The 14,406-nt window shown below is 53.3% G+C and overlaps 1 protein-coding gene across 1 annotated transcript; it reads left to right on the top strand.

Moving 5' to 3' along the window:
* The first annotated feature begins 372 nt into the window (after window positions 1–372).
* Window positions 373–14,254, top strand: TTI1 (TELO2 interacting protein 1). The gene is made up of 7 exons (XM_068416430.1): window positions 373–2,668; window positions 3,143–3,316; window positions 4,105–4,253; window positions 5,110–5,250; window positions 6,626–6,830; window positions 7,570–7,657; window positions 12,765–14,254. The coding sequence occupies exons 1-7, from the start codon at window positions 373–375 to the stop codon at window positions 12,985–12,987; spliced, it is 3,276 nt and encodes a 1,091-aa protein (XP_068272531.1). The 3' UTR covers window positions 12,988–14,254.
* The last annotated feature ends 152 nt before the right edge of the window (window positions 14,255–14,406 follow it).

The following is a 14,406-nucleotide window of genomic DNA, read 5'->3' as shown; positions in this document are numbered from 1 at the left end:
CAGCGGCGGGGGGGGGGGTTACAGCGCATGCGCAGCCACACCGCCGGAACCCGCCGAGGCGCCGCGGAAGACGCATGCGCATTGCGCGCGCCCGGGACTTTTCTCACAACGCTCCCCCCGCTGCGCTCCGGGGGACTCTTTGTCGCGCTGGCGGTCCAGGTTCTCTCAACGTCACTTCCGGCACGTGGCCGCCCCGCTGCGGGAGCAGGTAGGCGCGCCGGCCCTCAGGGCCGCCCCGGGCTCGGCCCCGGCCCCGGTCCCATCCCGCGGGGCCGCCCCGGGCCGCTGCCGCCAGGCCCAGCGCCGTGACAGCCCGCGGCGGCCCGCCCCCCCCCCCCCCGGCTCCCGCCGCCCTCCTGCCGGCGCCCCAGCATGGCCGTCTTCGACACCCCCCAGGAGGCCTTCGGGGCCCTGCGCCCCGCCTGCGTGCAGCTGACCAGGGCCCAGACCCTGGAGAACGTGGCGCGCCTGCAGGCCGGCCTGGCCGCGGTCAGCGCCTCGGCCCTGCAGGAGCTGCAGGAGTACGTCCTCTTCCCCCTGCGCTTCGCCCTGAAGGTGCCGGGGCCCAAGCAGGAGCGGCTGGTGCAGAGCGTGGTGGAGTGCATGGCCTCCGTCCTCGCAGCAACGTGCGTGAAGAAGCAGGAGCTCCTGCAGGAGCTTTTTTCTGAGCTCTGTGCGTGCCTCTCTCCCCCGTCTAGCACAAGCAAACCAGCCTCGCTGTCAGAGGAGTTGAAGCTGGCTGTAATCCAGGCACTCCACACCCTGATGCATTCAGCTTACGGCGATGTTATCTTGTCTCTGTATCAACCTTCCACCCTTCCTCTCTTAGGATTTGCTGTATCTTTGCTTCTGGGCCTATCAGAGCAAGAAAAAGCAAAGCAAATTAAGATCTCTGCTTTGAAGTGCTTACAGGTCCTGGTTCTGCAGTGTGACTGCCAGGAGCATCGACAGCTAGATGAAGACGAGGCACAGCAATGTGGGGACTTGTTTGCTTCTTTTCTGCCTGGGATTTCCATTACGCTGTCTCGGGTTATTACTGGAGACATCAAACAAGGTCACAAAACCACCGTTTCTGCCATCAGACTCTTTTATCAGATTGTTGGCTTGGTAATGGCTGATGAGCAGCTAGCCAGAATCCCAAAGAACAAAGAAAAGCTGCCAGCAGAACGAAGCAGAATATCAGAACTAATGGTCCATAGAGGACCTGACTGGAGTAGAAGTACTGCTGAAAAACTCTGTCTTCTCCTGCATAAAATGGTTGAATTTTCTTCAGTTCACCCTCACTGGAAAGTGAGACTGGAGCTGGTGGAGCTGGTCCAGCACTTACTGAGGAACTGCAGTCAGTCGCTGGTGGACTCATTCAGTCATTTGTTAAAGGCCTTGGTTGGGCTGGTGAACGATGAAAACAGCGAAGTCCAAAGCAGGTGTAACGAGGTTCTGCAAGGCATTGCAGAGCAGGGGCTCGTAGCACAGAACAGGGCTCTTGCTGATATCCTCTCCGAGAACCTCCATTCCCTTGCCACAGCCCTTCCTCGCCTGATGAACTCTCAGGATGACATGGGCAAGGTTTCCACGTTGAGCTTGCTGCTTGGCTACCTCAAGCTGCTGGGCCCCAAGATTAACATCGTCCTCAACTCCACATCCCACCTCCACCGGCTGTGCAGAGCGCTGATGCAAGTTCTGGAGCTGGACGTGACAGACGTGAAGATAGTGGAGGACAGACGCTGGGGCTGCGAGGGCACGTGCGGGCCATCGGGCTCCGTGCAGCACGGTGTGCAGAAGGGCAGATGTCAGAAGAAATACTTCCGCTTCTTCACGGAGGAGAAAGTTTTCCAGCTCCTTCAGCAAGTTTGTCGTGTTCTGGGCTACTACGGGAACCTCTACTTGCTTGTGGATCATTTCATGGGGCTGTACAGCGAATCTGGCATGTACCGAAAGCAGGCAGCGATGGTGCTCAACGAGCTGATCGCAGGAGCTGCCGGGGTGGGGGTGGATGTCCTTCAAGAAAGGGAAACCTCACCGAACATGGATGATCTCAAGGGGTCCATAGTGTCCATTCTCGACGAGTACACAGACCAGGCAAACTGGTATTTGATCACTAGCATCGATACAGAAGTCAGCCATGAGCACTCCGTGCCATGTTCAGGACTTACTGCCTGCCCAGGAGGCGCGTGCAGCAGCGTTCCCCTTCCCTCCCCTGAGCCCCACGTAACGGCCCGCACCATGAACAGCAACATCTGGCAGATCTGCATCCAGCTGGAAGGGGTCAGCTGCTTTGCTGCTGTCCTCGGGAAGGAGTTCCGCTTGCTTCTGCTGTCAGCTCTCTACCCCGTGTTGGAGAAGGCCGGTGACAAGACTCTGCTCATCAGTGAGACGGCGCTGGGGACACTGGCAGACATATGCGAGGCCTGCGGTTACAACTCTGTGCAGTGTTTGATTAATGACAATTCTGACTATCTGGTGAACGGGATTTCCCTGAACTTGCGCCAGCTGGCACATCAGCCACATGCTTCCCAGGTCCTGGACACTATGCTGAGGCATTCAGATGCCAGCTTGCTGCCACTGGTCGAAGACGTTATCCAAGATGTCCTGTCTACACTAGATCAGTCTTACAGTAACCAGGCTTCCACTTTCCTCAGGGTCCTCCACTCAGTGATGACAGCTTTAGGTATCTAGATGATGTTTACCTCGCGCAGTTCGGTCTTACTGTAACGAAGGGTACTTGTCTTTGACCTGTCAGCTTGCCATGGGAGATCTCAAGTAGCTCAGCGTGGTGGCAACTGTGCTTTGCCTGGTGGGCCAGCTCCCAAGCAAAGGTCGCCAATAGCTTCCCCTCTCCACACCAGTTTGTCTGGCCTGCAGACTTGCAAGAACATGCCTGTAGTGGTTGAGAAAGGATGGATTTACTACTCCCATGAGTGTTCTGTAGAAGCACAGGGAGAGTATTCCTTTTTATATTGGGGTTGTAACATTCTCATACCATCACGGAGGTCACAGTGATGTGACAGCAGGTGCCTGATTCTGTAGTTCGGTCCCATGAGACTTGAGAGTCGTGTTGGTCTCTCAAGGAACCTGTGGTGCCTTGCTGACTCGCAGGAGGGGATGGTGATTGCTGACTGACACGTGGGTTCCTTCTTTGCAGTCCGGTGGTTTGGATCGTCCTGCGGTGAGGAACACCAGCACGGGCAGAGCAGGGCTGTGTCCCAGGGGCAGCAGGCAGTGACGAGGCAAGAACTGGAGAAATTCTTTCTTGACTACATCAGACAGAAGCAGATCGCAGAGGGCAATCTCCCTGACCCAGGGGATGAGGAGACAGGTCAGTACTGCGCGTGACTGGAGAAGAGTAGGTTCAGCTTGGAGAAAGACAGGGACCTCTGAGGTTTCCTTTTGTCAGATGGGGGCCTTGGGACCAGGCAGAAAGCCTCGCACACTCCTGACAGCCTCAGACCTCGTGTAAGGTGCTGCTGGCTGCTCTTGCTTTGTTCTGTGCATGGCGGTGGGGGGGAAGTGAAACATTAGCAGATCAAGGCTTGTCTAGCTCTAAGACAGAAGCACGCTATGTTTTTCCTTACCTCACAACAGGCCAGTTGGGTTCAGGACCCAAAGTTTCCTCTTTTCCAGCATCCTACTGCATTTTCCTCACCCTCCCTTGGGAATACCTGAACCAATTTCTCCTGGCTGATGATGCCACCACTCCCACCTCACTTGGCCTCGGCAGGCCCTGCAGGCATTCATATAGGGAACTCTTTTGTCTTTACTGGGCTGTGCTGAAATCCTGACCTTTAAATACTTCATCTTTAAATACCCAGGCTTTTCGTTTTTAATAAAAATCAATGGGAAATAAGTCCGTGGTGAGGAGAGACTGCAAATGTCAGACCAACTGCATTGTCCAGTAAAGAAGGCAAACCTTCCCTGGTCCCACACTCTTAACTGAATCTGACACTTAACTCACAGAACTCAAGCGTAGACTTGACTATATCTAAATATGTTTAAAAACACCAGAGGCCTCACTTGGGAACTTGCAGAGTAGCTGTGGCTGGGTATTGTGATCTCCCAGAACACCCAAGGCATTTTCATGGCTTCAGTAATGGTTTTGTCTTCCAGATGAGGTTCCCCCCGTTGCTAAGCTGGAGCCAAACAACTCCGACACAGAAGGAGAAGCCCCCCTGCCAAGCCATGCTCAGCTGGCCAAAGCTGTGATGGAGAGGTGCATCCACTTGCTGTCTGATGGGGACCTCCGGGTGCGGCTGAAGGTTGGTGAACGGCAGCTTTGAGGGGACAGGTGGTGCCCAGGAAGGGGGCTGGTAGTTCGTCAGCACGTGCACGATGCATGTCGGGCTTCCCGCTGTAGTGAGGTTAGTGCTGCCATGTGCTTGTTCAGGACAGACCCTCCACGTGTTGGCAAGGGAAAGGGAAACAGTTCTCTGGGAGCAGTCTGGTTTAGGAGTGGCAGCCAGGCTGAACGGAATATTAAGGGTGGCTTCATACCAGGCACCTTCCCCTGATGCTCGTGATAGTCAGGTCTTGTGCCTCAGCCTTTGGTGGAGGAAGCAGAAGTGTCTTTCTCCCATCCAGGCCTCCCATCCCCCTTCCTCAGACTGTCGGGCACAGACTGACGAACATTTCTGAAGTTGCTGGGGTGATGATAAGCAGGGCGAAAAGCCTGGATTTTTAATTATGAAAATCCTTTGAAGGTGGCCTCCTTTTAAACTGCAAAGCGAGACAGAAAATGCAGCAGCGAGGCATAACCCAGATTCTTACCACCGAGGCCGCAGCCCTGGCAGGTGATCCCGCTGCCGTGCCGCAGCACCAGTGGGGTCCTAGTGCCAGCTCTGCCTGCAGGATCTGGCCAGGGTCACACCCTTGTCCCAGCCCGGCTCTGTAGCCCAGCACAAATTATGTCACGGTGCTACTTGTCCCTTTCTGTGCAGGCTTGTGCTCTGTGCACTGCTCAGTTGTCCCAGTTCATGCTGAGGTAAAACCATACCCTTGTGTATTAAAACCCTTCTTTCTCCGGGCTCCCCGGCGTGACACTGGGGATCCACCTGCACGCCCGGTGCTGCTGGCACTGCAGCCTCTGAAAACCTGTTCCCTGCCCCTCCTGCCCAGGTCCTGGACGTGCTGGAGCTCTGTGTGACTGTGCTGCATCCTCACGGAAACCATCTGCTTCCCATGGCTCATCGTGTCTGGCCAGCTCTCGTCACCCGGCTGATTAGTGATGACCCTCTGGCAGTGCTCAGAGCCTTCAAGGTACAGCAGCGAATCTCTGCCAACAGCCTTCACACTGGGGCTTGGAAGGCAAGTGGCTCCGGCATTGCTGTGGCCCGTGTGAGAAGCACTGAGCTTGTGGAGTTATTTTTAAACGTGGTTTGGAACGCAGGGTCACCACCCTGCAGCGGATGGGCTTGTACCACTCCCCCTGCAGCTTGTCCAGAGATAAAACCTTGACACAGTTCCTGGGGGAAACAGCAATGTTGGTGGTTATTGCAGGGGAGAGGAAAACAGTTCTTCTACAGCCTAAGCAGCTGTCAGAGGCAGCGTACAGGGCCACTTGCCCTTGCTGGAGCCACAGTCCCAGCACCCGCCTTTGCAAGTCTTAGACTGAAAGGATTGTTCCATGATTGAGGCGTTGGCAGGGGAGGGGAGAGGTTAAGCAAAGACTTAGCCTCATAATAACACTGTTAAAGAGCTCCTGACCTGTCAGCTGCATTCTCTTCCTGACTCACAAGCTGGACAATAAAGCATGTTTCCAGACGTTGCTAGCCCCAGGGCTTCACAGGGCTTCCTCTGCTGTGCAGAATGAGATTCATTTTAGAATCCTTCAGCATGAATAAAAGGAGAATTTTGATTCCCCAAATTCAAAAAGCCACACGCTAGAGTTGCAGAGCAGCCGTACTCCACATGTGCCTGCCCTAAAAGAAGGGAGAGATTGCTACACAAAAACTAATTAACTCTTGAGAAGTTCAAGGGATCATTACAATTAGCACTGCATTTGGGTTTTCTTAAAAGAAACCCCCTGGGAGTGTCTTCCTTCCTCAGCCTCGGGGCAGGAAGTGTAGTGTTGGTGTAAGCCAAGTACAGCATAACCACAGAACCGTGTTCTGGCCACGTGGGTTGGCCCCATGGATCCCCCCTTCATCCTCACATGTATTGAAGGGCATTCTCCAGGCCAGCTTGGTTTTTATCCTGGGCACACACCAACAGTGCTGGGTGCCCTGTGCTGTACCCAGCTGGCCTTTCTGTTCTCTGGCATGCTTGTAAAGATGGACTGTTTCCACCACAAAGGTGATGTATTTTGGTGGCATCTTCCATCAGAGGCTCCTCCAGCAATTCTGAATAAGACTTCACAAGCTGCACTTACCTTTAGTGTGCTGATGAGAGCAGGGCAGCCCCAGGAGGTCAGCTGTGTGGAAGTGAAGAGCAGGGTGCAGGTCAGTCGGCCTCCCCATCCAGCAATTGCCTTCTGCTCATTATGGGAAGCCATGGCAGGTCACATCGCTCCCAACTGCAGAAACATTGTCAAGGGAGAAGACATGCCTTACCCCCCCGAGCTGGGGCAGGTTGCTGAGCTCCTCCCAGGCCTGTATGTGCACTTACCCTCCAGTAACTGGTGTTTCCTCACTAGGTGCTGTGCACCCTGGCTCAGAAGTGCAGAGACTTCCTGAGGCAGAGATTCTCCAAAGATGTCCTGCCTAAGCTGACCAGTTGCCTCCTCAGCCAAGCCCCAGCAAGTGCCAGAGCCGGGCCGGTGTACAGCCACACGCTTGCCTTCAAGCTGCAGCTAGCTGTGTTGCAGGGACTGGGTTCTCTGTGCGAGAAGTTGGACATGGGTGAGTACCAGGGAGAGTAAGGTTGTACAAGATCTCTGTAGGACTTACCCCTTCTTTCATTTCAACTGACCAGGCCTGCACTTGCTTCTCATCCTTCTGCTGCCCCATGGGATTGATTTCCAGCCTCATCCCATTCAGGTCCTGCTGGGCCATAATCTGTCCTCTTTGAGAGCTCGGTAAAGAGGGGCTGGTCGCTCTTTACTCCCCAAGAAACAAATGGGAGAGAAGATTCCCAGCACCTTGCAGAATCTGACTGCTCATCTCACTTGTGCATGAGAAGTGGGTATAAAGTGGAGTGTCTGGGTTGCTGCAGTTAGGCCTGTTGAGCCATGCATTGTTCTTAATTAACTGAAGAACTGGAGCCCAGGTTGGAGCCCAGGTAAGACTTCTGGCTAAGCTGACTGGTTCCATTTTGGGGCATCTCTCTGGGTGACCCTTTAAAGGCAGCACAACACATCCTTCTACTGAATGAAACACTCTGAAATTCTCCTAGGTTAAATTTCTGGAGCTGACTTTGATGAAGGAGAAGGTTTGCTGCCTAGTTGCTCTTTTCCTCTGTCAATGCCCTTGATTGCTTTCCTAGCTTTGCAGCAAGAAGCTTAAGAGGCGAGGTCAGAAGAGCTCTGGGTCAGACAGTTCAAAGGCTCAGAAGCCTCCTGCTGCCAATTTAGAGCTGATTCTGTTAGGCAGCAGCTGAGTAGGTTACCTCCTACCCTTCTTTTCTGTTCCATTTCTGCAGGGGAGAGTGACCTGAATAAAGTGGCAGATGCCTGCCTGATTTACCTCAGCGCCAAGCAGCCCATGAGATTGCAAGAAGCTGCCCAGAGGTAACGTCTCTTAAATGCAGGTGTATCAGGTTACAAATAACGTGGGACAGAGGGAGCAGAGTAACCCCTTTCCTTTTGCACCTTTCCCATTCCTCCTTCCAGCACGTTTGAGTCCTGTACAACAGGGTCTCTCATGGAAGTTAGCCCTTTCTCTGGGGAGGTATCAGTTATTGCCCAAGCTGAGCCAGAGAGGTTAGCTTGCCCACAGGTTACAGTTACCTTGCAGTGCATTTGGGGACAGAGGGGGAAGATGTGCTTGCTTTTTTCTAACTGCCTCCTATGCCAGAATACTTGGGGCTCTCGGCCCACTGATGGTATAAACTGCAGAGGGAAGACAGCTAAGCAAGAGGATGTGCCAGACATTCCCATGTATTTTATCACTTAATACCTTCTGCAGGCTGGGGGATTTACTTCTGTTCTCCTTCCATTGTCCCTGGGCTCCTGTGGTCACATCAGCCCAGGCTCTGCCAGGTGGACCGGAGTTTGTTTGGGAAGCTGTCTGAGGAAGCTGGGAGAGGTTAAAAGAGCGCAGACAGTTTAGGTAAACACACATCAGCTCTAAGAACTGTTGACAGACATACTTTGCTGCTTTGGTGTTCAAAATCCTGCTCAGCATGTCCCTGCTGTCGGGGCAAGAAATCGCTGTTGTCGTACATTGTCACCTGGAAACAAGGCCAGAGGTTTCAGTAGCCAAAAGGAGCCCAGTGGCAGAACATGCAGAGGGAGCGAGGCGGCCGTGCCCCTCTGTCCCTGCTGAGGGGCAGGGGTGAAAGCCCCGCTCTGTCTGAGCAGGCTCAGCGGGCACAGCGTGTTGGAGGGCAGGGAAGAGCTGCCAGGCCCCTGCCCCCCGAGCACAGGCCTCCCTGGGGTGCGGAGGGCTTTTGTGAGGCTGGGCAGAAGCTGTAGCTGTACCTTTGTTTGTCTTCCTGCGCTGGTGAGAGCGGGTTTATTTTTACCTTGGTGGCTTTTGTTGCGTCGCAGCAGGCGTCAGCAGCGTTTGTTCTGCAAAGGGGCTCTTGGCTGTAGGCTTGCATACCCTTCGTACAGTAAAGCCTTCATCTGTGTAAGCAATGCTGGAATGGAAAGCAGAACACCAGGATTTAGCTAGATACTTGGAATCTTAAGCTTTTAAATCATTAACGAAGCAGTCTGAAAAGCTGTGCAATTTCCCCCCCCAGCAGGGGCAGGGGGAGGTGCTGAATTAGCCCTGTGATGTGACAGGGTCAGCAGAAGCTCACTGTTACTGGAGAAAAAGGGCAGCAAAGTTCAGGGCAAGTAACGTTTTTCTCCTCTATATTATTTTTATTCTATTTTAAAGGAAAAATGCCACATGCTACACTGCTCCCCCCATGCCTTTGATGCACCATACATGACACGTTTCACTGAACAAACCAAGGTCTGTGAACAGCTCTCTCGTGTAGCTCCGTTGGCCAACACACGTTTGCACTGAGGCACGGATCATGTCTGCCCTGATATTAACCATGCACGTGGCAGTACTTGTAGGTTGGTTTGTTTTTTTTCAGTTCAGCCCTGTCTGATCCCTGCCCTTGGAGCCTGGGTGGATCAGAGTTAAACATATCACAGTCACTTTTGACTATAGTACACGGGATGTGAGGTTTCAGCTTGGAAAAGTCAAAACCAGTTTGCACCATAACCATCAGCTCTGGCACCAGGATCAGAATCACTTCTCAGCCGTGTTCCAGCTGCCTTTTGCCAGCTGCTTAACCACGAGATTCCTGTGAGCTCCTGTCCTTTTCCTCACTCTCCATGTGCCTGAAAGCAATCCTGCCAGCTGACACAGGTTGTCACATGTAGGCCCTTTCCATCTAGGCGAGGGCACCGTTATCAGCCTGCTACATGAAAAATGCTGCATTTTACATGCTGTTAAAAACAGATAGACCAGAACTACTCTTAGCCACAGCAGGAGTGCCAACATGCGTCACATAACTCAGCTTTATCACTGCAGAAATCATACAAGGTAAAAAGATATTTGGAATCAGCCATATTGATTTATACTAACTGGCTTTTTTTGGATTCTTACTCAACACATGAGTTGTGACCTGCCAAGAGCAAGGTCAGGTCTCACAAAGTCAGTTGTAGCTCCAGTAACTCCCTGAACTAAGTGAGGATTCTGTCGGTATGCGAAGGGCTAAGCAGGAATTTTTGGCCAAGGTGCTGGAGCCACAAAAGAAAAAAAATTACTCCAGTGGGAGTAAGTGAATTTTGTAACTGCAGCTTCATGCAATACTCAACAGGCAAAAATAGATGCTGGGAAGAAAAAAAAAACTCCAGCATGTCTGAGGGAGAGAAAATGGGACAATAGGCTTTATTGTAAGACGACTGCTGGGAGTATTCCAGGAGAGGAATATTGTCCAAAGCTTGGAAAAAAAACTAGAGGAGTTTGGGAAGGCCAGGGTCATAATGTGTGAATCTGAGCTTCTCATCAATGTATTCAGTTGCATCATCCCTGACAAGCTTTTCACTTTGGGGAAGAAACAAACTTCGAAGGAAAAAGAGATTAAGAAATTGTCATTGGTTTATGTCAACACTTCACAAATAGTTCTGCATTCTTTCAGTTTGAAGTGACTGCTTTGAAATTTACACTTAATTCCTAATAAATGTTTACAGCCTGTGAAGTTTATCATTTGACCTTTCAGCCAACTGTCTGGATAGGAATGGTTTTTTTTCCAGGATGCAGAGATAATTCCCCCAGTCTTACTGAAGTCAGTGGAACTGTACCTAGTTCAACGTTCAGCAGAGATGCCAAAGCCAGAAAGACTTGTCCTTTTGCCAGCCTGTTCACTGTGCCGTGGCTTTGCTTAAAGTTTGGGAAAAGGCAAGTTAACAGAATAGGCAAACTCTGCTCTGTGCTAGTAGGATAAGTTGTTTAGCACAGCTGGAACAAATATGAGCTATTTTTGAACCTTTTTAGATACCGCAGTTGATTATGCAGCGTGCCCCTTTTGTGTAGTTGATTGCATACTTACTGACAGCTGTCACTCGCACGCTGGGTGCACTGAAGTACACTAAAACAGCCACCTGCACAAGGCAAAATACAATAAAATTATATTTAAGTTTAAAAAAAAGCAACAACAGAAAACAAACGTGGATTAACCCTAGGATTCTTTGCCATGGAAACAGGTTGCTTAGAAACTACCCCAGAGTTAGTTTGACAATGTGAAAGTGAAGTTGTTCTTTAAGCTGCACAGCCCTCCAGGTCATCAGGAGATAATCACAGGCCTCGGGCCATCACGGGCACAAGAGGCAGTGGGGTTCTGCAGGGACCAGCTGATCTCTTGAGGGTTGCTCTCTCCAGAGCAGCTGATGGGGAAGAGGTTGGAGAGCAGGATACCTTTGCTGTGAATACAAGAGGTGAAGCTGTGCGTGTGCTGAAGGAGCAGAAGCCACCTGAACAGTATTCCCTGCTCCCCTGTTTGCTTCCCAGTGATTGATCTTTCTTGCCGGGTCCTGCCCACCCCAGCCTGAGGAGCAAGGATTATTTCTACGCAGCTGCCCCCCAGCAGCAGCCCCTCACCAGCCAGGGGAACCCGCTGGGACCTGCTGTGCGCTGGTGCAGCTGCACGCTCGCACTGCCACGGCCGAGCGAGCACCGGGAGAGCGCTGGCAGCCGGCGGGGCTTGGAGAGCTGCTGCGGGGGTGTCAGCAGGTGCGAGCTCTAGACCCTGCCCCAGCTGGCACCAGGGTCAGACCCATCCTCCCTTTCCCAGTTGCAGAGCGGTGATAACCAAGCCAGGGGAGCAGAGAGCCCCATGAGCTCACCTACCGACAGAAGGTACACTGCTGGTGTGGTTGTCGCCAAGCGCAGCCATTGCGTGGGGCACGCTCACGCTGGGTTCCTCTGGAGCGGGCAGGCTGGCACTGCAGGCACCCTCCAAGGGGACAGTGCTGGCAGCTCGCAGTGGCAACGTCTTCCCTCGTTGCTGTTCAGAGACCTGCACCGAGAGACAGGCCAGGGGTTAATGGCAGACAGACAAAGGCAACAACTGTGGCTGCTCATGGAGTAACGAGTCACACAGCCACAAGGTTGTGAAGAGATGAGGCAGGTTTCTAGTGCCTCCATCTCGTTTCTGTGCCTTTTCAGGTTACCCGTGGCACTGCACTCCATTTCAGAGGAGAGCTCTGTGCTCTCCATAGGAAGCAAGCTCACTTTAGGGATAAAAGTTCTTCTGTGAGAAGTTTTGACAGCAGTCAGGTCTGGATTTTGTGTGGCTTTTGGAGCAAGTGGTCTTTGATTTTAGAGAGGGGAGTTCTGTGCTGCTTGGGGGAACAGAGACAGACCTACCCTCTGATTTCACGTTACCTCACGCAGGGGAGGTGCCTCGCCACCTCCTCATGGCCCCCTGATTTCAGTAGAAACTAGAGACCTGAAGATCTGTGGCTGGGCACTTACGGATGTCTTGGAAAGCTGGACCCTAAGTTTGGTGAGTGCTGTGTACCCTTCCTGCTCATAGTCTCTGTGGGAGCACAGAGTACTCAGCACCACGCAGGAGGAGGCCTCGCAGTGCTGTCAGGGTAGGGAGGACTGGCAGGAAGAAATGAGTAAGTGCAGGTCATGCAAATCAGCCATTTGCTCTTTTGCTCCTAGGAGCTTCCTGCTCTCAGCCAGACTGTCCGCAGCAGCTCACAGCTGGAGTCACAAGTGTGAAGTGCATACTCAAAAGTCAAATCCTCCATCTTACCCAGGGTATTGAAATTCAAAGTGAAAACCATCAGCACAGCAGTAAAGCATTAGAGGAAGCTGTCATTCCTCTCTTCCTCCCTTCTAGTGTTAATGAAGGTGGAGGTTTTTTTTCAAAAAAAGACAATCCTGCCTTGTGAAAGGTGCTGTGCGGAAGGAAGAAAGTTACACTAACTGTGTAGCATAACAACTCTTTCTCTCCCACTTGCCAGTGGTGTGAAACCACTGAACCGTCTTCTCTTGGGCACAGGAGCCATTTTAGTGGCTCTCTCTAATGAGCTCCCAGTCTGCTGGGCTGTCAGGGGCTGCAGCCAGCATCAAAGCTCTCCAGAGCTCTCTCGGTGACACGGTTGGGTGCCAATCAAGAGGCCTCTCCTTACTCTCCTTTCTTCCCACTGTTTTCCACAGTGTTTTCCTCCACTTAATGCACGTGGACCCTGACAGCACCTGGCTCCTCCTGAACAAGCTCTGCTGCCCTCACGGGTACGAGCCCCCCCACGCCAGCCTGCGCCCGGTGAAGCTCGGTGGGATGGGGAGGCAGCGGGACGAGTTCACCCACAACGTGCTGCTGCTGCTGGAGAGGCTGCGGCAGCGGGAGAGCGCGGCGACCCCAGGGGCAGCTCCTCCCTGACAGGCCTGTGCAGCGGCTGCAGGGGAAAGAGGAGCCACGGGACAGAGCTCACCGGGGAGAATCCCGTCGTTTAGGCCCCAAATCGTGGGGGCCAAGGGAGGGTTGCCCGCTCGGGGTACTGGCCAAGACACCCTCCCCACGGGCAGAAGTTTGGTGGGTTTTCTTTTTAGCAGTGTTTGAGGATTGGGTGGGTGCATTGCCCCATTCCTCCAGAGTTGTACCTCTCTGAAGCCCAAGGGGCTCAGCACATCTCTTTCAAGTTCTTCAGTACAAAGAGAGAGTCATTTTCCACAAGTGACTTCCCAGCACTAGATCCTTGGGAGGTGCCCCCTCAGCACCCCCACACCCCTCCAGCCTCCTCACCACTGTGATATCCCTGTCTGTTCTCAGCTGGACAATGAGCAACTCAAAACAAAAGCTTTTGCTGGCCTTGACCCTTCCCAGGGGGAGAATCCTCTTTGGGGTGCATTAGAAATCTTGTTTTTTAAACCAGTTGTTATCAGAAAAAGTCAAAACATGTTTCCAACGCATTCCTCACCAGTACCACTGGCGAGAACAACATGTCCTCACAGGAACATCACGGCTGCTCCGTGTACTTTGCAGTTTGCCAGGACTGGCTGCTGAGGGCGGCCGGACGCGCTGTGCTCCCCACTCCTCACCGCCGAGACACGCTTTAGAAAACCAGCCAGCCCTGATTTACAACCTGCAAGTGATTTAGGGCTCCCCCTCGGTCCCTGATTGCCTGCCAGTCTCGCAGGCCATTTCTCAGACCTCTGAGATTTTTCACACCCACCCCAAGGAGAACTAGATGAAGCACCTACCCGTGCCCCGGTGGGTGCGGAGGTGGTCGGACGGCGCAGGTGGTGGCACGAGGGGTGAGGACACGGTGCTGCGGCAGTGCCATGGGGTGCTCGAGCGGGTGTAACACAGGGAGGATGACGAGCCTTTGGGGTCTGCTCGACCTCTGCCCAAGGGCCTTCCCTCCAGAACCGCTCTCCTGGAAGCTGCTGTCGCCTGCTCCGGCTCCCGAGGCCTCCAGGCTCTGTCCCCAGACACGCTGTGCCGGTGCTGCTTTACGTGGCTGCTCCCAGACCGCGCCGTCTCCTGGATGCGTTGGCTTCACCCAGAGCGACTCCTGGCAGCAGCTGCCTTCCGCCGGCCGCCACGGAGGGTTTGTGCTAAAGCAGAGGGACAGATCTCGGCTGTTTACTTGGAAGCGAGCTCAGAAATGCAAAACCCAAAGCAATAAAGTGATTGTTACACGGCACAGGCTTTGTGCATCGCTGTGGGATCCCGGTGAGTGCCCAGAACACGTCTCAGCTGCTGGGAAGCCGTCTCTGGCAGGGGCAGCATTGGGGCTGCAGAACCCCAGCACAACCTGCTGGGATGAGCCCCATGGTCAGAGGCCTCGTGGCACCA

Source organism: Nyctibius grandis, chromosome 19 (assembly GCF_013368605.1).
Source record: "Nyctibius grandis isolate bNycGra1 chromosome 19, bNycGra1.pri, whole genome shotgun sequence".
Classification (NCBI taxonomy): Eukaryota; Metazoa; Chordata; class Aves; order Nyctibiiformes; family Nyctibiidae; genus Nyctibius; species Nyctibius grandis.
This window is presented reverse-complemented; position numbering and strand designations above follow the sequence as displayed.